Source organism: Camarhynchus parvulus, chromosome 5, assembly GCF_901933205.1.
Source record: "Camarhynchus parvulus chromosome 5, STF_HiC, whole genome shotgun sequence".
NCBI lineage: Eukaryota > Metazoa > Chordata > Aves > Passeriformes > Thraupidae > Camarhynchus > Camarhynchus parvulus.
This window is the reverse complement of record NC_044575.1, coordinates 46,555,450-46,580,933: the sequence shown is the minus strand read 5'-3', so window position 1 is coordinate 46,580,933 and position 25,484 is coordinate 46,555,450. Positions and strand designations below refer to the sequence as shown.

The following is a 25,484-nucleotide window of genomic DNA, read 5'->3' as shown; positions in this document are numbered from 1 at the left end:
TGGGTACTGGGTGGAGAGAGCAGCTGTGCAGGGCAAGGGAGCTGACAGCTCCCCTGAGGCTCCTGCTGAGGCAGCTCCTGAGCAGTGGGAAGCCGGGTGGTTCTGCTGTCCCCACGCTCATGGCTCTGCTGGCTGGCCCAGATCAGCAGGAGCTGATCCTGGGCAAAGCAAGGCTGTGAGGAGCTGAAGCCAACCCTGCTGTGGCACTGATGGGACAGGGACTGGCAGCCACAGGGTGGGGACAGGCAGATTTCCTGGCAGCTGCACTGGTACACTCAGCCAGCCCCTCACCTCTCTGCCCCTGGGGAACATGTCCCCACAGTCCTCTCCTGCTGGGTCCCTGTCCTCCCTGTCATGTCCCTGTCCTCCTGAGCAGCTTGTTCCCATCTCCCCTCACCCCAGTGCCCCCTGTTATTTTACACAGTTCTTGCTCAGTGCTAATAAAATCAAACCTATTCTGCACTGGCTGTTATCTTCTTAAAGAGGCAAGCTTTTCCACCTCCTCCCATAAAATAAACCCTTGGCCCTTGAACACTGATGGCCAGAGTGCTCTCTGGCATCCAAATGAGATCCTGCTAGAGAATTGTACCATTCATGGTATCAGTACTTCCCTATCACTGCTGGAAATTCTGCAGGATTTTGAATTGTCTTTGCCTTTTAGAGTCCTGCAGTGGTGGTTCACAGTCATTCTGTGATTGCTGAGTGTGCCCAATGTTTGCCACTTCTCTCACTCCCATCTCACTCATGACCTTGAACTTTGTTCTGTGAAAAAGCAAAAAATCAGAAGTGAAACAGACCAGTGGGTGTTGCTCTCCTCGCTGAGTGAAACAAAGTCACTTCAAAGCATAGCTTTGTAGGTTGCTTGAAGATCTCCAGATAAGGTGGAAAAAATTGCAAAGCCTCTTTGCACTTCATGGTGGAGAACCTGTCCTTACAGAAAACCAGCGAAGAGAAAACCTCTTCCCTTCATTTCCTTCAATTACAGCAAGAAATAAAACAAACAAAAAGAGATGTCCATTGGTCTTCTCCTAAATAAAATTCAAAAATTTGTCTGTTTAATCTTAAGGGGATTTCCTTTACCTATTTTTCTCTTGAGATGTGGTAACTAGAATAAGCAGATAAAAACTTGCCTTGCTTGCAACAACTCCCCCTTTTTTAAACACCAGCTAAACCAGTTATTTCTGTGTAATTGAAAGGAGATAGTTCACTAAGTTTACATGCAGATTTTAGCTGATAATATGAAGGATTTCTGGTGAAGGATTTCTGAAGGGTTTTCTGGTCAGCCTAATTAAGTGGCAGACCCAAATGACAGTACAAGACAATTGAGTTTTTTTCATTTTCCAGATTCTGATGATTACAATTTTCCTTTTACAGGAAAGCAAAGAATTATAAAAATGGCCACGACGGCAGCAAATACTCAAAGACAAATGATAGGCTGCGAGGAGTACAGTCTGTACAGCAGCCTGAGCGAAGATGAGCTGATAAAGATGGCCATCCAGCAGAGCCTGGAAGAGGACACAGCAGGTCAGACAGTGGCCCAGAGCCCCCAGAAGTCGCTGGTGGCCCGTGCGGGTGAAGCGGCCGCCCCAAGCCGTGCCAGCCCACACAACCCTCCCTACCGCATCTACCCCTGGCAAAGGTGAGCGAGTGCCGGCCGAGCTCTGCCTGGAGAGCCCTGCCCGGCAGGGGAAAGCAGGATCCCTGTGTCTGCCCGGCAGGGAAAGCAGGATCCGTGTCCCTGTCCTGTGGGGAAAGCAGGATCCCTGGCCCTGCCCTGTGGGGAAAGCAGGCTCCCTGGCCCTGCCCAGGAGGGAAAGCAGGCTCCCTGTCCCTGTCCCTGTCCCTGTCCCTGTCCCTGTCCCTGTCCCTGTCCCTGCCCGGCAGGGCAAAGCAGGCTCCCTGTCCCTGCCCGGCAGGGCAAAGCAGGCTCCCCGTCCCTGCCCTGTGGGGAAAGCAGGCTCCCCGTCCCTGCCCTGTGGGGAAAGCAGGATCCCTGTCCCTGTCCCTGCCCTGCAGGGCAAAGCAGGCTCCCTGGCCCTGCCCTGCAGGGAAAGCAGGATCCCTGGCCCTGCCCGGGAGGGAAAGCAGGATCCCTCTCCCTGTCCCTGTCCCTGTCCCTGCCCGGCAGGGCAAAGCAGGATCCCTGTCCCTGCCCTGTGGGGAAAGCAGGCTCCCTGGCCCGGTCCTGCAGGGCAAAGCAGGCTCCCTGGCCGGCAGGGCAAAGCAGGCTCCCTGTCCCTGCCCTGCAGGGGAAAACAGGCTCCCTGTCCCTGTCCTGTGGGCAAAGCAGGCTCCCTGTCCCTGCCCTGCAGGGGAAAACAGGCTCCCTGTCCCTGTCCTGTGGGCAAAGCAGGCTCCCTGTCCCTGCCTGGCAGAGCAAAGCAGGCTCCCTGTCCCTGGCCAGCAGGGCAAAGCAGCTCCCTGTCCCTGCCCGTGCTCTCTAATTAGCTCTGCCAGGCGGCTCCTCTGCGAGTCTGTCATTAGTGTCAAAGCCAGAGCCTGCTATAAATCCAATGAGGTCAACAATCTACGTGCTCGCAGCAAGAGGAGGATTTGCTTGATGTTGTCTGTTTCAAGCAATAAAAGACAGGGGCACAGCCACAAGCTTTCCTGAACAACAGAAGCCCTCCCAAAGCCAGCTGCTCCTTTCCCCAACTCTATGCCAAGCTTAGGCTCTGTCAGAGAGGGAGCAAAGCATTTGTTATGAGAAAACATAAAAGAGGCACAAAAACCAGGTATATAAAACAGTTAGACCTGACTACCTATTAAATATTTCAGTTTTTAAAGGATGTGATTATTTCAGATCAGTCTGACTTCAAGCACACCACTCTTAACCAAGAGCAACTCCAGACACCAAATTGTGGCAGCATCCCCCTCCCCTGCAATGCTGAGCTGTGGTCACAGAGACCTGCTGACAGTTTCAAACCCAGACGTTGTTCCCCTTTCATTTTATAAAAGGCAGATTTCTCAAGGGGGAGGGGAATAGATTCCAAAGTCACCTCCAAATCAAGGAAAAAATAGTCTTTTAATCTTTTAAGTTACTTTAGTTTTCCCCTTCTTAATAAACTGAGAGTTACTGAAGTTCTGTTCCTCCTCCTTTTTTGTAACTCCACCACCCTCTGATGCCTTGCTCATTACCACTTGTGGTTGTTTGGTTTCCAAGGCTGGGAAACTGGGGATAATTTGATGAGCAGCAAGCTGTGGAATCAGGATGCTGTGTGGCCAGCAGTCCTGCTGCCACCAAGGCTGTGGTTTCTCGGTGTGGTTACTGTGTGCCTTGACAGCCAGCTCTCCTGTGTAGAGACCTGATGCACAGGAGAATAAGGGCTTCCCTGGCCATTTGGTCCTGTCCTTGTTGAAGGTCTTTTGACACCTGCAATTTTGGCAAAAAGCAGCATTAGCAGTTCTCTGCATTGTCTGTCCTGTCTCATCCCAGCAGTGTCTGACCTCTCACAGAAGGAAAACCTTTGGAGCTTGAAGCACCAAATCTGTAGCATTGCTGAACTCTTCTGTCACCTGGGAGAGCAGAGATGGAAATGGAGCTGACATCCAGTGGCTCTGGATCCTCCTCTGCCCTCACCTCTGACTTGTCTGCCTGGCACTTTGGAGGTGATGAATGTCACCTCACCTTGCTTTCTGCCTGCTTCCTGTGTGGTGGTGGTAGGGTTAACCACACTGTTGTCTTATATGGTCATTTGAATCCCCTGACGCTTCCTCAGAGGGCCAAAAATAAACTCGAGCCGAGTGAGCAGCTGAATCCAGCACAGAGCAAGCCGTGGCCATCTGCTTTTATTCAAAGCCCTGACCGGCAGGCTCGCTCTGTCTCTGTGCATGTGTGTCTCTGCCTCTGCCTCAGCATGACCTGTTTCTCCTACTCGGAGTATTTCTCCTTGTTTCATTCATGTCGTCGCCACTCCAGATTGGCCCAGCAGACAGGCCGTGCTCAGCCGTCCAGCTCGGGGGCAGCCTGGGGGGTCAGGCGAAGGTGCGACAGCAGCCAGCTCAGCACATCCCAGTCCGTGTAAGTGTCTCCCTCTCCCTCTCCTGCTTTTCCCTGCAGCCACAACAAGCCTTGCTACCCACTCTCTCCCCGAGACATGTTTTCTGGGCGGTGATGGTGCCTGGTGGGGGGAAATGTGGTGTTCATTTGGAGGAGGTCTCAGTGACACCTGCACCTCACCCTCGCTGCACTCCTGTTCTTCCTTCCAACCTCCCCACTGCCCCAGGCCATGCCTGTGCTCTTGCAAGTGACCCACCTCAAATATCCCTTGTTCTCTTCTCCCTCTTCATCTCTCTCCATCCCCCCAGGGCTCATGTCCTGGGGACTCTGGGTCAGTCAGAAGCTCTGCAGTGACAAGGACAACAGGGAAGGGATGCCTGCACCGTGGCTAATTTACATAGGCTGGCTCACTTAAACAGGATAGATGAGGCAGGCAGGTGCTGATAGTAACTGCACTGGTATTAAGTTCAGGTCTCAGCAATGGGCAAAAGTAGGGGGGAAATGTATCACAGTATATAAACAAGGTGAGAAAGTCCAGTCCTTCCAATAAGTATTTTATAAATGCTCCCAGGATGCCATACCTCTTCCCAGCCATACCTGTGCTATCCAGTCATACAGAGGAGGGCTTACTTGTCCAAGGAGGAAACTGTCTTGGCTTACTGATGCTCCTGGCCATGTTTTGCTATTGGAAGAGGCTGCAAATAAGCTTAGTTGAACACAATCATGGATGAGAAAAGAAGACAACGGCCCAAGCTCTGTCCCCGTGTGTAGTGGAAATGTGTGGACCATGACAGGTTTATAACAGCTCTCTGCAGTGCAGAATAGATACATGCCCTTAGCTATCAGATGACAAGAGTAACGTGTTACAGGCAGCACTTCCCTGTGTCCTGCAGAAAAGCAACTCCCCACCTTTTCTATCTATCCAATAAAAATTTTGTTTAATCCATCTTACAAGTCCCTCCCTGGATGCAGGGACTACCCTTCCACCACTCTTCTTCCTTTCACCTCTCACCCAGCTCTACAATCTCCCCCACCTTCCCCTGCATCCTGGCTGATTCAGACTCTGTTCCTGGCCCCTCACTGGCATTGCACTCCCTGACCTTGTGAAAACCTCTTCCCATGAAGCCTGCCTTATCCCTGTCACCTCCCAGCTTCCCTTGGCCACACTGAAATCACATCTTCTCACTAGGTGCTCTGCACTCCTTCCATGCCTTTTTTATGCAGTAGAGGACTTGAGGGCAGGCTGTTCTTCTCCACCAGGTAGCTGCATAGAGTTCAATGCACAAGAAACTAGCCCTCCTCTGCTGCCAGGTAGAGCAAAAATATAGCTGGAAAGTCCTAGGAGACCATGATGGCATGACTGGCATTTTTATAGCCTCAGTCTCAGATCTAGGCAGGGATGCTATTTGGCTTCACCTGGAGAAGTGGTGTTCCTTCATCCTGTCTGCATCTCTCCAGGCTGTCAGGAAAAGAAGGAGCTTCTTGAACCTTTCCATGCTCCACTGAACCTCTTCTTAAACACTCAGAATTGACCTCACCATCCATCTCCTCTGCAAGGGTGTTTATTATCTTGCCTACTGGTCTTTGAAATGCAGTAATTCTTTTGAGTTGCCTATAAGGTCAAGATTTGCTCATATCTTCAAACTTCCTCCATAGTTTTAATGCCTGTATTTTCTATAGCTGATGAAATCCAGGCAGTAGAATGTGGTGGGGTTTTGTAACAGCCAACTACAAGTCAGGCAGAAAACAAGGATTTCACATGGGCATTCATTAAACCTTATGTTCTGATCTGGAATTTTCTTGGCTAAAGCATCCGCAGCCTGGTCCAGCAAACCCCCTCATCTTACGCAGGAATCATTTAAGGTCAAGGAACCCGAGAGAAGTTTGCTTCATTCAACATCTGAGGGCTTAAGCAGAATAGTAACTGATTCTTCACACATTTTTAACCCCAGCACAGATCCAAGGTACCCTCCTGCTTTCCCTGAGGTCTCAGATAATGTGATTTACCTTGCATTTGCAGCTAGCCAGCCCATGCGCAGACCCCTGCCATGGCCCACCTGGCATGCAGTAATTCATTAAGCACCAGTAATTATATCATGTGCCCAAATCCTGAGGTCACAGCTCTACATGTGTAACTTGAGCTTTTGTACAGAACAACAGATGGTTTCAGCAGCCTTGTGCCAGAGGTGTTGAAAGATGAAGATCCCCCACCTCCGCCTCCTCTCCCAGCCAAAAATGCCGATAGTTGCTGTCAGCAGACTTCAACAAAATGCTCAAACACCTGTATAAAATTCCATTATATGTACACAATTAGGAATGTTGGGTTTAGTCCCTAGGGTACCCTAAGCAGTATGGAGATACAGCCGTGTCCGTGGGACATCCAGCCAGCAGATATCAGAAGGTCAGTCGATTCCTCCCGGGAGGGCTGTGGCCAGGACAGCAGCTGCCTGTTCTAGCTGTTATCTTCTCAGGCAAAATGCCTGGCCTTGTGTCCCATATCTCTCCTCATTCCAGTGTTGCTATTTTTGTGACCCTACTGTCTTGAAATCACTGCTTCCAGCTATAGAGAAGGAGCAGGTGGCACCAAGTACTATTTCACCTGGGAAATGGTGTCTTTTCCCATTCTCTGGCACAAGTGTTGAGATCACCTGTTCCACTCCTGGCCCTGAATTTATCCTCAGAAAACCAGCTTTGTGACTTCTTTCAATGCTAATATCAGTGTTTATAGCATAGATTTTGTGCCTTTGGGCAAACTTAAATTAGTGAGGCCTGTGTGAGTTTCAGACTGTTGGTCTGTCCAGCCCCTCCAAGGCAACCAGTTCAGTGCTGGTCCTGTAACTCCCACGAGGGGCAGAGGCTGCACCAGTATACTGCTTTGTGAGGACTCCTGTGCTGACCTGCCGACATTTTTCTGTCTCTGATGTCACTCTGTTGGGGTATTTTAGACTTTCCTCTTGTCATAACTGGAGTTTCTGGTTGTTCCCATCATCACTAGCCTGCATGACCTCCACCACATGCTGTATTCCTGCCCTGGCAATGGAAATAGACTGAGACATGCACCTCTCTCCTGCATCTCTCTGTCTTCAGGACTGCAAGATTTTCTCTGTAGAGTTAGTTCAAACCACAAATGCTCCAGTGCTTTCTGCAACTTCTTGTTTTCTGTCTCTGAAACTACAGCCCACTTTCATTTTTTGCAAGTCCCCATTAGAACTGGTAAAGTGCTTCCTTCCTTCGTGCTGAATCTTAGTCATTTAGTGCCTCACAATAACAAAGGTGTGGCTGCCTTGTCCCAGCACAGCTCAGCTGGAGCCCAAGCAGATGCCCACACTGGAAGGCACAGCCCACCAGCGTGTACAGAGCTGCTGCCCAGCACGGGCAAGGGTCCTGCCTGCCTTGGCTGCAGGGTACAAGCTCCCCAGCTCCCTCCCTCTGCCATGCTACCAGCAGCCTCAGAAGGGTGGAAGGAGGGTGGCAGGGCCTGTTCAGGTGCTGCTGGCTTGGGGAAAAGTGGCTGTCAGGCAGTGCTGGGACTCCTGCTGTGTGGGGAGACTCGCAGGAGCTGTCACTGTTGCTCTGCAGTAGGACTGGTGTGCCCAGGTCAGCCCTGCTCTGCAAACACTAAGAGAGCTCAGAGAAATGGGTTGCTGCCTGGACTGTGCAGAATGCATGCTTGGCAGAGGGAGCTGGGTAGGTGGAATTTTTTCAATTTTTCAATCCTCCCTGGATGGAGAAAGGAGAGCCAAGACCAACACCCCAGTGTTCACATGCTCTAACCAAAGCTCTCCTTACTCCATAAGTGGACTGGCTAAATTCTGAAAACAAGACTCTGTGAGGAAATAAGAAGGATCTTGAAAATACAAGAGTAAGATTTATTGATAATTTATGTTAAAGCCACCCACAAATAAAATCTAAAAATTTCTTCAAGGGTGAGCAGGGGTAATTCTCTTCAAAGCTGATCTTATTTGAAAGATCTCATATGGAAGCATCATGTCATATGGGACAGTGTGGTGATGCAATTATCACAGTCAAGGACACTGCACAGTGTATAGAGCAATGTCAGAGCCAGTCTTCCTCAACTCCTGACACCTAAAATATAGGTGTTTGTGTCAGACATTTGTTACACCTACCTAGTTCCCTTACATTCTGAGGAGAGTGATCAGTACCTCCAAACAGTGATTCTTCTGATCTGCTGACAGGAACAAAATTAGAAGACAAATTTTACCTTTACAGGCCCTATGGTGTCTCACTGTATAAATAAGTGCTATATAGGCTGCAGGGGCTCACTCTTTTGGGCAAATAAAACAGTGATGTTGCTGCAGAAGGCTTTTCGGTAATGAAGGAAAGAATAACGAAGTTTTAATCTTGTTTTAAAGAGAAATTGACCCTGTAGTGGCAGCAATCAGGGATGGAGATGAAAAAGCAGTATTCAACATGATGAAATCAGGAAAAAACCTTTCTGTACCTAACAAGGATGGCTGGATACCCCTCCATGAAGCTGCATACTATGGCCAAGTGGGCTGCCTGAGCCTGCTGCAAAAAGGTCAGTGAAGTTAAAACTAACTAATTACAAAAAAGAAGAACATGAATAAACTAAAAGGCCAAATTATCAGTATTTCAATCCTAGCCTGGGGCTGTATATGAAGCTTCTTTCCAACCTCCCTGCCTGTATACTAATTTCATCTTCTCTTGGAAAGTAGGTTTCCAGACTGAAGCCTCTAAAAGTTAGGATATTTGGGAGAAAGTGGTATGAGATAGATTCTGCCAAGCCTGCATTTCTCATGCAGCCTTGAAGCTGAGCTCTCCCCTGTTATGAGTTGCTTGGCTGCTGCAAGCTGACAGAAATAACCCCCCTTTCCCCTGGTGGGAGATCCAACCCAGCATCTCTTTGCTGGTGCTTGAAGTTAATTACTGTAGTTTGTTTTCAAACTTCAGGTGAAGAACAGTTGCTGAGCAACTTTCTGCATCACTAGTGGCCAAAGCTGGACATTTTAATCTAAACTGAAGACAGGTTTCAATACTCAACCTGAGTTATAGTAACAGAATATTAATATACATTATATATATATATATAATGTATATATTTTACTATATACATTAGTATATTCCTATATATTAAGAATATATATAAATATATATTAGGATATTATATATATAAAATATTTATTAGGAATATGTATATATATATTATATTCCTATATATTCCTATGTAGTATATTCCTAATATTAGTATATTACATTGCTTATGGAAATGAATAAACAGTAAAAACTGAAACCCTCAAGGATTTGGAAGGGTGGTGGTGCTGCAGATCCTTCGCACTACATGCCACACTGACTCTGGGCTCCCCGGTCCTCCCCAGCGTACCCAGGCACCATCGACCAGCGCACCCTCAATGAGGAGACAGCTCTGTACCTGGCCACCAGCCGGGGCAACCTGGACTGCCTGCTCACCCTGCTGCAGGCTGGGGCTGAGCCCGACATCTCCAACAAGGCCAGAGAAACGCCGCTCTACAAAGGTGAGGAGCTGCTGTTACAGAGGTGCCAAGCTCTGCTGGCATCACCAAGGCAGAACTGCAGGATCTTTTGTGATGAGGTGCTGAAAGTCAGGGATGAGCTCTTGTTTTCTGCTTCCCTGTGGTAGTCCTCTATCTCCCATGCCTGACCAGCCATGCCATGGCCTTTTATCTCATCCTGTCTCTGTAGACAGAAATAGCAGCTGTCCTGCAGGCTGTGATGGGGTGCTGAGAGTGAGGGACATTCTCAGTGGGGCCCTAAGCACAGCAATGTCCCAGACTTACAGCAAGCTGGCCAGTGAAGGGCCATGTATGCTCTGCTGAACAGTAGGGCCTAAATAGCTGTTAGATGTACAAGAGATGGACAACATGGGGTGGATTCCACACACAGTAACTGTAGATATGCCAGTGATTCATATACTGTGGGGGTCAGGCCAGGCTGTGTGCTGTAGGAGAGTCATACAATTATAAACAATTCAGTGAGGTAGATAAAGTATTTAACACAGACACATTACTTTGCTGCTGGTCGGAGAGAACACTTTCTTCTTTTAGCAGACTAGCAATATATCCATGATATCACAAACACTCAGAGGAGACCTCTCACACCTTCATGTCCAATCTCCTTTGCTCCTGCCATGAAAGTTTTTAGCACTCTAAAACACTAAAACATATCTTACAGGTTAAAACAGCAATCTTGCCTCCAGCTTTGGATGCCTAGCATTACAGCGGCTTTTAAAAGACTTTTATTTTAAAATACTGGCTTTTAGTTGACATGGGAAAGGCTGTTCAGCTGTGCATTAAAGACACAGTAATGGTTGTAGTAGTAGTAGTAGTAGTGCTCATAGTAATAATAATCACAACAAAAATTATATGAAAACACCCTTTAGCCACAGAATTGTTACTAAGAATGGGCTAGCCTTGATGCAATCTCTTCTACGCTATCCTAAAACAACAACAACAACAAAAATTAGTTAAAAAGACTGTCATAACAAAATAATCATCATATCATATGTAAGCAAATTAAACTCTGCAGAGCTATGGATAGATAATTACAGAAATGTCTAATTACATAGTTGCTTTCAGTATATGAGTGGCCCCTTTTTATGGGGGAGAACACTATGGAGCTATTGCTAAGAAGAATCAAAACTAAAAGGTGGGATCTCTGTGAGAAAAAGACACTATTATTTCAAGGAAAAAACTAATTGCTATGAAATATGCTTCTCTTCTGTACATTTTACAACAGATGCTAACTGTGGTTTTTCCATGTAGCTACCCATCCTATGTATCTTTAGGTTGCAGTCCTGCCATTAAGGTGTAAGGGAGGCCCCAAGATTTGGGTTTCAAAAAGCTATGGGTAATTGGTAGGATAAAAATCAACAAAATTATATTAATTATTAAGAAACTATATTTAGCTCAGCAGGGTCATGAACTATAAACTGATAAAGTGCTACTGACTCACACAACTGTTGGTTTGAGCTTTTTATATTTTCTTGTCTCCATAGAGCTTTATCTGCAGTCCATGGCAGTAAGATAAAGAGTCAGTTTGCACAGAATTTGGAAAGAAAGTGTTCATGTCATGTGATTTCTCTAACATATTTGTTCTTCATAAATTACTTCCTGCACCTTTTCACCTCATTGTGTTGCTGTGGTTTCCTGTTGACACAAAGGTGCTGGGCTGGATTCCCCCAGTACCAGACTTGACACAAGCCCTGCACAGGACACTTAGCCAGGTCCAGCTGCAGACTGGCTTCAGTGTCACATCCTTTCTGAGCCTCAGACAATGTCACTTGGCAGAAGCCTTGCTCTTGTGTAGACCTAAATGGATCATTGGTCTTACTATGGCATACTTGTTATGATATTGCCTGGGGCTGCATGAAACAGATACACAACACCCAGAATATTTTCAAAAGCCTGTCCTAGTGTCTTCCCTTTTTTCTAAAACAGCTTGTGAGCGCAAGAATGCAGAGGCTGCAAGACTGCTGGTGCAGTACAATGCAGATACCAACCATCGCTGCAATCGGGGATGGACCGCGCTCCATGAGGCTGTCTCCCGAAACGACCTGGAGATCATTGATATCCTTGTGAAAGGGGGTGCCAAGATTGAGTCAGCAAATGCCTACGGGATCACTTCCTTATTTGTGGCAGCTGAGAGTGGGCAGTTGGAAGCTTTGAGATACCTTGCAAGATGTGGTGAGTACAGCTTATGCACATCTATTCACTTAATTCTTAATAATTCAGAGTTTCCCAGTAATTCTCCTTGGCTCAGTTTGTATGTCTCTGGAGGCCAGGCCTAGCCTGCAGAGGCACCAAGACCCTGCTGCTCCTGATGGTGGAACTGGGTAGGGTCTTCACAGAGCGTGGTCTAGACATATGTGCTTCTTCAGCATTCATTCATGGTTACCTACTTTGAGAAGTCATGTGGTGCATGACTGCATTTCCTAACATTTTTCTAAACCCATAATGCTGCTCACATGTAGCCCAAAACCCAGTCAGTCATAAAAGGCAGCTGCAGGTGGTAATAGATGGCAGAAGTTGAACTTCAGCCAACCCCATCTGCTCACGAACATGTGCAGTGATGGTCAAGGTTAGCTGTCCTCATAATGTATCCTCTGAAAATTGATAAAGTACTGCTGTAGAGTTTATGGGTTTATATCAAATAGAAGCAGACTCACTCTCCCTATGTTCAAACATATAAACAGAGTGAATTTTAATATAATTTACACTAAACCAGTCATATAAAACAGCTTTACAATAAGCACAATACACTTCACTACTATTCCAAAGCATATTTTATTTTCACAATGGACTATTATCTTCAATGAAGGTAAGACTTGGGTCCTGCACTTGCAAAACAAGAGTTTACCAGTAATGAAGATAAGAAAAACTTTTGAAAAAATTAGTATGATTAAGAAAGAGAATTGGGAAACAAAAATTGTGCTCGTCAGAAAGTTTTGTATGACCAGTTAGTCCATCATGATGCCTATGACTTAAGAAACTAAGCCAGAATGTGATTTGTGTTTCAAATTAGATAGATATTAAGATTTCCTAAAGTTCAATTTTGAGAAAAATACACAAGAAAAAAATCCAATAAAACTGTCCAATTGTTTCAAGCTCTTCAAGCCCTGAAAAGCTCTTCTGAGCATCCCAGGGATGATATCATTCATTGTTTATGATGAACAATTTTCATCATGAAAGGGGTTTCTTTCTCATTAGGAACATAGTCCTGTGTTATGTTTTGTCACTGTAATTCTCCTGTTGTTTCCAGCTACAACATCTTCAAAGGGCCAAACACAACACAGATGTTTCATCTTAGGGTGAGAGCCCAGGGAAATGTTCTCATTGGCAGGGAGTTTTCATGATCAAACAGAAGACTGATCAGTTTCTTTATTGGAGTTTAGAAGCAAAACTCCAGTGAACTCTCATTCTCGTTTAGGATACACATAGAGCAGCCCTCCTGACAACACCATAGTACAGTATATGACAGGCAAAATCCAGGCCTAAGGGCCTTAAATATCTACAGCAGGAAAAGCTAGATTCCATATTGTTTATGGCAAAAAAGTATTGTCTTGGTTTATACTTGCATGTTATTTATTAAGCAAAGTATACATTAGAGCCCAAGAAAGAAATTACCAAATAGTCTAGTAGTTTGTTGGTAATATTTCTCTTTTTTGTAGTAAAACTTACCATTTGAAGCCTAATTCAAGCCCTCATAAGGTGAAGAGATATGGCCTAGGTGCTGAGTTTTGAAATACAATATTAATTGATTAAAGCACTCCCAAGTAAAACCTTAGAATTTTTGATCAGCACCATGCAGATATCAATTTATAGAGTATTATTTTAGCCTGGATATATATTAAAATTAAAAGAAGTATAAGTACTATAAATCTGTGTAATACTTACAGAGTGACTATATAGAGTATAAATGATAAATATAAATAAATATGTAGCATAAATAGATATCCATAGAATTTTGGGGAGCACCTATTGAGATAATCTAGTCCAAACTCCTACTCAGGAATAGTATATATACACAGTGTGAGCACATAAATATTAATGGAATTGCTGTGTTTGAAGGAAAGGCCATGCCATATAAAGAACAGCCCAATTTTTATTTTTTTTTTAACCTTTGAGCTGAATGGAGACTGGATTCATGACTAGGACCTAATAGTTGCCACCCATGATAAACTGTCCCTCATAAAATTCCCATCATATTATAGACCAATGTAAATCTATGATATAAAGGTGCACAACTGATATGACTGTGCCACCTGTGATATGACTGTTTTCACATCCCCATCCAGCACATTTCATAGCTCCAGTGTCATCGAAATATAAGTGTTCATTCAAAGTATGTTCCTCCCATCTCACTTTAACCTTTTGGTGATAAAAGGGTTTCTTCCTTCCTAGGTGCTGATATAAACACACAAGCCAGTGATAATGCCTCTGCTCTTTATGAAGCCTGTAAAAATGGACATGTGCCCATTGTGGAGTTTCTTTTGTCCCAAGGAGCAGATGCTAACAAAGCCAATAAGGATGGCCTGTTACCTCTTCACATAGCCGCCAAAAAAGGGATTTGCGAGTAAGTTTTAGTTTGTTTCATGGTTTCATCTTTTAGACAAGAATCCAAAGTCCTTACAAAAAGGAGAATGTAATGTCCCAGAACCAATTCTGAGCAATGTGAGCAAGGCAGGTACCAGCTGAGAAGTGGGCTTTCTGCTTGCAGAGCTCAGGCTGAAGAGTGTGTTTGGAATTTGGGATGGGATGGGGTGAGCTGGAATGTGGGGTGAAAGATTCCTTTAATTTTACCAAGACATCATCTATTACAGCTAAATAATATCATGTATCTTGGAAGTGGATTAAACTGAAGTCCTCAAAATATTCTTAAAATATAATAGAAAAAATATTGGTCGGGAGTGTTAGTCCTTAATAGCATTTGCAGCATGGTTTGTGATAATTTTCCTACATAGGCCCATTGTGATTCTTCTGTACAAGCAGAAGATGCTGGATTCTTCTCTGGTGTGTTCAGATTTTAATAACAATAATTCAGTTGCTGACAGCAGGAAGTGGTTAAGTGAATCTCTAGGGCTTTAGTGAGATTGTCACTAGAATATGGTGTCCAGTTCCGATATCCTTCCTTTCAGAAACCTTTCAGGAAATTGTAGAGGCTTCAGAAAAGAAGGACAAGAATTTCTCATGGTCTGGAAAATATATTTTATTAGTGAATGATCAAATAACTCTTATTTGTAACAGACAAATTAATAAAAAGACCCACTGCTTTCTTTCTGAAATTAAACGTGTTTGGGACACAGCTAAGCATATTTTTTTTAAACAAGGAGATAAGTAACTAGTGGAAAAAATAAGCAGAAATCAGGTAGAATTACCAGTCCTCTGAAACAGAGATTTTTCTAGGAAAGTGACAAACTGTATTCTATGATAAAGGTTATCAATTTAGAAGATGTTGTCTGGGGATAGGATGTTGCACTGTCGTGTAAGTAGTAACCTGGGACATTGCAGCATGCTTCTGAGCCTGAATTCCAAAGCATTTACTTCTGATCCTAGAGCAAGTTTTAGTTCCTGCTTTTAATCCCTCAGTGCTGGAAGAGTAAGTGACCCACAGCTACGTTTTTATTGCAGTAACAGATCCCTTTGGTGGCTGTAGAGGGCTCTTCTGACTATCACGATTTCTACCAAAATATTTCTACAAGAGGCAAATGAGAGTGTCTGTCCAACTGCAGTGCCTGTTTCTGGACAGGACAGCTGTATTTGCAGTGAACTGCTCCAGTGGATTCCTACATATTTCACAGTATCTGAGGAATAAAAGCTTTTATCACTACACCTCCCCAAAATGCTTTTCATTCTAGAATTTAGATTTATTTTGCAATGCCAATTAAGCTTCTCAAACCACTTTGATAGACCTGAGGATATTAATATTAGTTGGAGTAGGCCTGGTTCCTTGTGCAAGCTGTGTATTCTAGAGGGCAGCTCAGTGTCAACTTAGGTAACAGGTTTATACACTTACATCATGTACATGAATACACTGCACTGACTAACACATGCACGAGTCAAAATTTTCTCCAAGGTTTGAGTTATAAAGTCATTTTCAAGTGTGAGAGACAGAACTCAGCTTCAGTTGTTCACTTTCTAAAAAGTTTATCTGAAAGTACAGTAAGTTGATCTGAAATATATAGAGTATTGGCCAGTTCTCTTTCCCTCCCCTGAGTAGTTTCACACTCTGACCTGAAAAGAAATTGACACGGAAACTCCACAACTTGAGTTCACCCTGATTCAGGGCTCATATCTATTATTCCCAACAACCAGCAGCGTAAATGAGACTAGAATTTAGTTCAAACTCTGCCTTCCTTCACTTGTAAAAGACTGAGCACAAATTTTGTGCATAACTGCTGCAAGCTAAATAGAAAAGAAAGACAAAAGAAAAATATATTCTCTTATAAATATTTATCTAAATGACAAAACTTTAGCCTGTTTGGCTGATCATTCTTAATTCCTCTGGTATTCAGTAAAATAACACCCTTCATGGTGACCTCTGTATTCCTGCAGATTTAGTACGTAATTCTGCAGGAATTCCACACTTCAACTTTTTGCCAGAGCACGAAGGCTCCCTACCATCAAAAAGCCAAAAATGTGGTCCCAGGGCTCAACTGTCAACTCTTGTTGCTTGGTGTTTGTTTATTTTAAATGACACCTTGTCAATACTGACCTGAAATCCTGAAATCCATAAGGGTCATCTCATAAGCTGCAAGCAGTCATTTAACTCTTTCCCTCTTAGAACTGAGGAGTTGAAAAGGGAAGACTTCATGAAATGTGGGCAGATTTATTAAGTAAATAAAAGTCAGTAAAGTCTTGGCATGCTCACACTAAGGATGCTCTGCCTCCTCCTCCATATAACCTCTAGCAAATAGAAAACACAGAAGCAGGTGTCAGGGATTAGGGAAATCTTGGCACTATTTCAAAACTGTACATGAAGCTCATCCCTGTGACAGACATGGGATGTGGTCTGACTTATCTGGCCTTGGCTGCCTTCACTTGAGTTGCATTCTCCCTCTAGAGAAACAGGAAATGCTCCAGGGGCACCATATTACTGAACCGACCCACTTTGGAGGGTGAGAAAGAGACACAGGTTCAAGCTACACAATTAAACTGGTAACAATTTGATGTTTCCTGCTTGTCACACCAAGATAAATGTGGGCCACAGGGACTGTACTGAGCTCCAGGACACTGCAGCATTTGGATGCAGAGCCTCAGCATGGCACCCGTGCAGCGAGGTCCAGGTTCCCCTTGCAGACAGAAATGATCCAGTGCCTCTTTAACTCAGATGTGAAGAGCTGGCTGAAGCACATACGCTGGAGGGAAAGAACAAAACAGACCCTTAAATCTTCAAAACATTTGATCATGGGATGAGTAATGCTGGTACTTGGCGTAGTGTCCTCACAGTGCTCTGTGCCCTTTTTGTTATTAGGCTCTTAAAGAACATTTGCTGAGGGTGGGAAGTTGCCAGCTCACCAGCACCCAAAACCTCCTGCTCCCTGGCAAGTGTCAGAGTGATGGAAAATTAGTGTGACTGCTTGGAGAAAAAAAAAAAAGTGCTTAATTTCCCAAGATATTTACATAATTTAAAAGCCTTTTTGTTTAAAAATGAGATGTAGAAGTAACTTGGAGACATCAACAGTACATCACGTAAATAGGAACATAATCCTGTAAAATTACATCTTCAACCCTTATTTCAGCTCCTGGGAGTGTTGGAGGCTCAGTGTTTCACAGGATCACAAGATCATCACAGAAAAAGTTTTTACTGGCTTAGCTCATTATGTAAATATATGTTTGAGGGCCCAGTGTTGGGATCAGCTATTGCAGTCAAGCTGAAGATATGCCGCATTTTAAAGGAGACACACTACTTGGTAGGAAAGTGAGCTTTGCATGTTTGTCTGTCACCAGAGCTGATGACTGCTAGGTAGAGTAGTCTGCATGGGAGGAAAGGAGGTGGAGAAGGTGAGCTTGGCTTCCCAGCTCTCACAAGTTCCTATCTAAGATATCCCCCTCTACACAGATATTACAAAGGGAGTGTGGGCAACTCCTGATACACCAGGCAGACTCAGGTTGGATGAGCTGTAGGCTCTTTCTAAAAGTAAGTTTCCTTGAGATGACTTGTCTATTTCTACAGAATCATCCTCGGGCCTTGGCTACATCTCCCAACTTTATAAGCAGGAAATGGAGGTTTAACCCATAGGGTTGGTCATGCAGCTCCATTGACACCTGTGCAGACATAAAAATGATCATGGGTTTGTGACTGCAGGGCTCCTGTGCATCATATATTTGAAATTCATATTAAATACTAGAGCAGCTTGATTTATGTTGGTGTGTTTGAGGCCACATCAGGCTTTCCAACAGCAATCCCTCATTACTGGGGTTTAGGACTTGGCTACACACGTTTTCTCCCTCAGCTGAAACACGGAAACCAGCCTGGAAAATATTTTTACTTCTTTTTCTCCCTTTTACTAATTGTCTTTTTGGCTCCCTGTGGTCTGGGATGGACATTGATAGCCCCATGAACTTGCCACAGCAAAAAGCTGCACCGTGAAGGCCTACAGGATAAGGACCAATGCAGGGTAATAATTGAATTGTTAAATCTAATAGGGAAGGTCTGGGAACCAAATCTGTAGTTTATCCTAGCTCAGTCCTCTAGACTTGGGGTTTCACCTCCTGTCTGGTGTCAAGCCTGTTACTATGGCTGTGACCCACAAACCCTGCCAGCACTTTGTGTTGGCACCCTTCTCTGCTGGGCAGTAAAGCAAAACCTGAGAAGGGAAGATACATTCTCTCTGCTGGCACCTCAGGCTGGAGACTGTGCACCTTTTCCTCCAGTGCTACCCACAGCATGACGATGAAGGTGCAGAATATCTGGTAGCTCCTGGCTGGTCATCTGCCATATGGGCTGTGGAACCTAACAGAAGTTACAACAGCGTGATTGAGTGCCAGCATGTCATCTCTTCCATTGTAACTGCCCCTGTAGCTGCCATTACCTCACAGAAACTGGGTGATAATCTCAAAAAAATGTGTTCCTCCATGAAAGGGGAAGGTCAAACAACTCATATTTTTGGCAAGGTCGGTGCACAGGGAGTTGCTGACAGGTTTGAGGTTTGCAGTCTGGTTTCTATGAGTTGTTCCTGTGCCTGAGTTAGCGGGCTCTGCCCTGGGGGTACAATCATAAAGCTATGAATAAAGCTTGCTGCAGGCTTGTAGATCCCCTAGAGCTCACTGCTGCTCACTGAGTCTCCTCCTGGCAGGATTGTGTCCATGCTGATCCCTGTGACCAGCCGCACCCGTGTCAAGCGCAGCGGCATCAGCCCCCTGCACTTGGCGGCCGAGCGCAACAACGACGATATCCTGGAAGAGCTGATCGAAGCCGGCTACGAGGTCAACACTGCCCTCTCTGATGAACGCTCCTGCCTCTATGAGGACAGACGCACCACCCCACTCTATTTTGCTGTTTTTAACAACAACATCTACGCCACAGAGCTGCTGCTGCAAGCTGGAGCCAACCCCAATGTTGACCTCATTAACCCATTACTCATCTCCATCCGCCACGGCTGCCTGAAGACCATGAAACTGCTTCTTGACCATGGGGCAAACATTAATGCCTATATATCAAGCCATCCCACCACATTTCCAGCTACCATCATGTTTTCAATGAAGTACCTTTCCATGCTGAAGTACCTCCTGGATCTGGGCTGTGACGCAGGCTCCTGTTTTGAATGTCAGTATGGAAATGGCCCACATCCTGCATTAAATTACAGGCGGGAAAGACTGAATGATCCTCAGGTGACCAGGGAGCCAGCTGTAGTACAGGTAAGCACTGCCCAGTCTACCTGCAGGACTTCTAAGGACATCTCCTATCAGTGGGTTCTGGCAACATTAGCATATTTTTTCTTCTAACTTTTTTGCGAGAGAAAATGCCACAATCCCTACTTTATTTACAGAAAAAAGGGCTCAATATGAGCCAGCAAACATTCCAAGTTTGTGTCCAATGACTGCAGGAAGGTAGGGAACAGCCACTGTGGCCATAGCTTGAATTTACAGTGAATTGTAGCCATCTTGACAGTCTTACCAACAGTTCTACAATGCTCTTTTCCTCTGGACCTGAGGTGCCAAAAGTGAGGCATATTTTCTTGACAAACATATGGATGATAGCATATGGGAGGTAGAAACCTTCTTTTTTAACTTGCCCTATAGGATTTGTTTTGTCTGATACAGAATGTTAGCTACTGGTTACACAAAAACAGTCTAGTGCTTCACTCTGTGAGGGTAAACGAGTGAATGTGAACAACTGCAATTTCTGAGTCTACTGGAAAAGCACTCACGGAGAGAGAGCATAAATTATTACATTAGCTATGTGACTGAGTTATATTTGAAGATTTCACAAGAGATTAGGAGATTTAGGTCTATGATTTCATATTTTCGAAGGCACAGGCTTTAGAATATCTACATTTTATACAAGTATCTTTGCAGTCCTTTCTAAAATGAAGCTGGGCTTATCTTCCATTGAGCTGGAATGGGACTCTCAATCCCTTAAGGGACTTTGCAGAACTTCATATTATACTTTTCTTTCTGATTTCCTTATCTCCTCTCCTTCCAATGTATCTCAAAACCTAATGCTCCACTCAAAATTTGCTGTCTTTCAACGTTACACAAAAATGAAATCTCAACATGGCAGTTTTTCTATTTTGCACAAAATCGAGAATGAAATCAACCAGCTTCTATCTAGTGTAAGTGCAGCTTTGAGGGAGTCAGCAGAACCCCAAAGGTATGGTTACCAATATATGTTCTTTTGTGGTGGAAAGAATAAAGGAAAACATTAAATGATCCTAGAAGATCTTGACCTTTTTATCAGTCCTGTCTTCCAAAAGACTTTACTCTCAGATAACATATCTGGGGAGAAAAAAACAACCAGAAAGAAAATCTTATAGAGAGAATTTTAGGAGTCCATCACAATACTCTCTACTCCTACAGAGGATTTTACCCTCAAGAGTCTTTTGGCACAACAAAATTCCTCCAGTATACCATATTTTCTGTCAAAGAAAAATTTATAAAATACATCATCTCTAGTTCTTGATCTGTGATATGGTAGCACACTGAGTGAACAGAGAGATGGAATTCTAAGACAAGTAGTCAGGGTTTGTCTGTAGCCTTCTATGGTATCCTAGCCACTCAAAACCACTTCCTTCTGGATCTCACCTGAAACTATTGCCCAAGAAAATATTAGGTCACTCACAGAGAGTCATTGCCTCAAAGGTCACATCATATGAGGCAGAGATAGAAAAAACTGTATAAAAATTTATGTGAACAGAGAGAAAACAGTGAGGAGAGATGCACACAGAAAAAAAAAGTAATCCCTTCTCTCTAATATTGTTTTTTATTTGCTTTTACTGCTAGGAGTTTGGCTAATAAAAGTGAGGTTCCTGTGGTAGCTTCATGATATGTAGTTATGATATAATTTATATTCTGAAATATGGAGGATCTTATGAAACTACAGCCTTCTCCACACAAAGGATATTCTTCTATTTTCTTGTGTAAGATTACGTAAGGATAGTAAATCTTAATTATTAGTCTTTATAAAGGCCATGAAGTACTGTAAATGGGTTTGGAAAACGCACAAATATAAATCATAACTCATGCTACTAAATGAATGTGTCCCGGAGACAGTGAGCACAGAAGAAGGGTTGCTGACCCTCTCCACGTTGGCGGAGCTGCTGTTGATCCCGGCAAGGTGGGCACGGGCAGCAGTAGTGCACTGCCACGAGAGGGCATTCGGGTGTCTGCCGGGAACGCAGCCTCAGAGCCGCCTGCTCCGAGCCAATCACACTGCCTGGTGCTGCAGTTTTGCATTTTTTTTCTTTATTTTGCTACGCTTATTTTCCTGCAATGTGTTTTGAAACGTGCTCATTCCACAAGATGTTTTTGTAAACTGAGCTTGTGGACAGAAAAGAGAGAAAAAGGCAGGCAGGGTCTCTGGTGGAGGCAAGAAGAGAGCAAGATCCAGTGTTTTATGGTCCTACGTGTATCTTCATTTCAACTCTCCTAAAGCAGTCACTGCAAGGAGGTGTTGTGCAGGTGCCTGGTCTGTGTCTCACACGGGTAACTGCACGGCAGTGACACAAACACTGCAGTGACAGCCAGACATACAAAACTGCACTCCCTATAAGCAGCCCAGGTGGGAAACTGTGGATTGTCCACTGCCATCCTTCTGACACTACTGTCTCTAGTTGTCCTGGGAAACTTTACATGGTGATGTTTGGTGAAGAATAAGAGTCAGAAGAGTAGTAAACACCTCTGTGAATGCTCTCACCTTGAACAAAATAACCTTATTTTCCACAACTCTATTTTACTAGGTGAGCTAATAAAATTTTACTTCTGAATAAGAGTATCCACAACAGAGTTTAATGATTTTGAGTTAGGACTCATGCATGAATAATCAAATTTGATCTAGTTGAAGGAATTTAAACTGAGAGAGCTTTAAGCTAGTGCATTTTCTTTCCTGTTTGGTGTGGGCTTTGAAGGTGTTTGCAGACAGGCTGAGTGACTAAGTTGATGGATAGTGCTTCAGCCACCATCATTCAATAGGGTTCAGCCCTGTGCCCGAGTTCTTATCCACACAGCATAATTTAATTCATGTTAAATTTCCTGACTGCTTGCACGCAGATTATGTCCACAGATATCTTCACCATATGCAGAGCCCTAAGAGAGACAGATGAAACTGACTGGTATAATATACATATTTAGATTAAAGTGGGCAGATTTTTTTTTTAATTAGACTGCTTAGAGTCAGGTTCTTAAATCTGTTCTTCAGTATCTCCATAAGAAGCCCTCCATGCAATGAATTGCGGTACTCTTCAGCTTACACTGGAGACAATAGAAAATTGGCATGATCCAGGACTGAGTAAGGAAAACACCCCTCTATTAGGCCCAGGATAGTTCTCACATGAGTGAGTAAAATGGCCAGGGATTCATCTGTGCAGAGATTCCTCCACATTTGTTTCTAGTAAGATGTTTGGTCCCCCAAAACTGCAGATACAAGCAGGTTCATAAGAAGCAGGAGGTGCTGCATTCTTCTGAATCTCCCTCTTTCCCTAAGATTCCATTTTGCCCCACAGAGCCCCACCAAGAGGGGAAAGGACCCAGCATGCTATGCCACAAGGCCCTACACTGCATGGACCTTCCAGCAGCCCCTGATTAGCTTGGGGCAAAGTTAGGACTTGCAAACAGTTCAGCATTATTGCATGCTCCAGAGCTAGGACTTAGCCAGGGATTTGTGTGATCCTGTGGTTGCAAAGAGGGGGTTCTACCCTCAGCTGAAAAAGAACAGGCTTTAGTTGAAGTTTCCTGAAGGGAAACTGGTGATTGCCCTCACAGCTGGTAGAAGGGGGGTACCATGAAAGCTATCAGGGCTATTGCAATTGCTGTTTCCACAAGTGCATTTATGTCCCACTGATGGCAGTCCATCTTTTTTTCCTTGAAGTTTTGTGAAATGGTGTCTACTCCAGAGATAAGTCGCTGGGCTGGGCCAATCATCGATGTTCTTCTGGATTATGTGGGAAATGTGCAGCTCTGTTCCCGGCTCAAGGAGCATATTGACAGCTATGAGGACTGGGCTGTCATTAAAGAAAAAGCAGGTATGGTCTCCCAGAACAGAATCCAGCACAAACAGTCCCACTGCTGGATTCAAAACCTCAGTCACCATCTCCTCTTAATATTCATCCCATAAACTTGAAATCTTTGAAAGGATTTCCCTTCTGTGACTGACCAGGTATGAGTGTCAGAAATTTCTGGCGTGTCACTGGCCCTGTGGTGTGAAATGCACATCAGCCATCGATCTGACCCACTGGGAATGAGCACACCAGTGTAGAAAGGCCCATTTGGATGTAGCTGGGGTTCAGTCAGATCAGGATAGATGGGCAGCACAGCAATCTCCACAGCAGCCTAGCAGGCACCACTGCCCTTTGAAGCCTTTATTAATATTCCACTCTCCTAATACCCCCCTCAGGAAAAAGTCTTTCACGGATATTATCAGAATCAGTTTTCTGGCACCAAGCTGAATTTGGTACCTATTGCCTTTATTTTCAGTGGGAAGGCTAAACACTTTGAAATAGCTTTTTTAAATCCTCCTAGAAAGCCCATTGCTATGGCTGAGATGGGTACAGCACCCCACCCTCCAGGCCCACACCCTTCCCTCTGTCATGCCTCAGAATACATGTTCTGCCACCAGACATATTATCCCTTCATTACAGAAAAAAACTCTTTTTTCATTCTTCCTTCTCCCATTTTCCTCCTGACACTCCCCTGCCCAAGCTGAGCTCAAGTATCTGGAGTTAAAACCTGTTCTGCTCACGTTTCTGACGCACCTGTCTTTCAGAACCTCCACGACCTCTTTCCCACCTTTGCCGCATCAAGGTCCGGAGCCTGGTTGGAAGGAACCGCATTAAACTCCTGGACACACTGCCCCTCCCAGACAGACTGATCCGCTATCTACAGCACGACTACTCACAGTGACCCCAGCACACTGGATGTGCAGCAGCTTCCCAGCGTGGCACCCAGTGTCACCACAGGTGCACAGCAGGGAGGAATTGCTGCTGGCTTGGTCAAGCACCCTCCTGTGACTTATCTAAGAGAAATGTGCTTTTGAAGCAGGAGTGAGAAGAAAACGGAGGAGACAGCTAACATAGGAGACTGCTGTTAGGTTTTTCAAAAGAAAACACATACAATTCACCTCAGACCTTAAGTCTGCAAAGGGGAAGAAATGAAAGCCAATACTGACAAATGAGTAGTGCTGAAGCAAGTATCAGTGAGGAACTCAAAAGTGTCCTGAAGCTGTGGTGGAGCTTAGCATCCTTGATGTGGTCACAATTCAGAACTTGTCAAGAATCAATGTGTTAGGGAAAGCAATCACATTACCTTCACTGACTGAAATTTTTATTGTAGTTTCTATTCTATTGTTTGGATTTCTGCTAAGTGTGTTGGTTGCTAATTCTCTGATATTTTGACACCACCTTGCTAACACCTTTACTTCTTTTTTTGTACTTTTCTTATTAAGTACTTGATTTATGAACCTTCAAATCTCAGAACTCTTTAATGGACTAAAATCCAGAAAAACTTTAAAAGTCAAGGAAAGGTTTATTTAAGGAGGATGGAAGAATTATATTTGCACATAGTGAACACAGTTCATTCTGTATTATATTTGCAATAGGAAGTAAGTGAAATTTTGCTTGAGAGAATTTCCTAGACTAGGGATTTGAAAGCAACCCTTAGCTCTTAGAGGTTTTTTGGTGTAAATTAGAAGTAGCTGCACTGTAAACAGTAGGTTTATGCTTTCATGAAGCTGGTGTCAGAACAGAACAAAGCCCTAGAGGAGCAGGAACAGAGAGTGATGTGAAGGAGAGAGGCAACACTGCTGAACCAACTTATTCTCTTCCCCAGAAGATCTTATCTCTATAAAACCCAGCCTCTCCAACCTCCTTGGACCTCTGTGGCTGTAACAATACATGACTGAAAGTAAGAAATTATTTCAAAATAATGGAATTCGAACTGCAAAATTTATGGAAATGAATACTCAGAATTGGGTTTCCAAATCCTTATTCAGATGCCTAAACAATGGCAAGTTGCTTGCACCAGGGGTTGTTCCACTTAAACCAGGGGAATCATATACATATCAGATATTACTGAAGCAGAATAAAAAATCTCAGAATTTAGCCCTGAATTTTCTGACTTTGGAAGTTTGAAGTATCTTTTAGCTTGCTTTGACACTGATGAAAGTTATTATCTCAGCTTCTTTGAAAATCAGGTCACCTATTTACAGCTCAGATCCACAACTGATTTATGGCAGCTTAACAAGTCACCATCTATCTGCTGAACCACTATAATTGTCCGTGAAATTCTTTTATTGAAGTTTTTAACAAGTCACATTC

The 25,484-nt window shown here is 44.2% G+C and overlaps 1 protein-coding gene across 1 annotated transcript; it reads left to right on the top strand.

Moving 5' to 3' along the window:
• The first annotated feature begins 3,765 nt into the window (after window positions 1-3,765).
• Window positions 3,766-24,390, top strand: ASB2 (ankyrin repeat and SOCS box containing 2). The gene is made up of 8 exons (XM_030949781.1): window positions 3,766-4,021; window positions 8,374-8,540; window positions 9,358-9,513; window positions 11,455-11,700; window positions 13,918-14,089; window positions 18,813-19,374; window positions 23,042-23,195; window positions 23,936-24,390. The coding sequence occupies exons 1-8, from the start codon at window positions 3,858-3,860 to the stop codon at window positions 24,070-24,072; spliced, it is 1,758 nt and encodes a 585-aa protein (XP_030805641.1). The 5' UTR covers window positions 3,766-3,857; the 3' UTR covers window positions 24,073-24,390.
• Window positions 24,391-25,484: the final 1,094 nt, after the last annotated feature.

Coding starts and splice junctions, on each gene's coding strand:
- ASB2 (XM_030949781.1), top strand. CDS start 3,858: ATGACCTGTTTCTCCTACTCGGAGTATTTCTCCTTGTTTCATTCATGT. Junction 4,022..8,373: donor CTCAGCACATCCCAGTCCGT/GTAAGTGTCTCC, acceptor CTTGTTTTAAAG/AGAAATTGACCCTGTAGTGG. Junction 11,701..13,917: donor GAGATACCTTGCAAGATGTG/GTGAGTACAGCT, acceptor CTTCCTTCCTAG/GTGCTGATATAAACACACAA.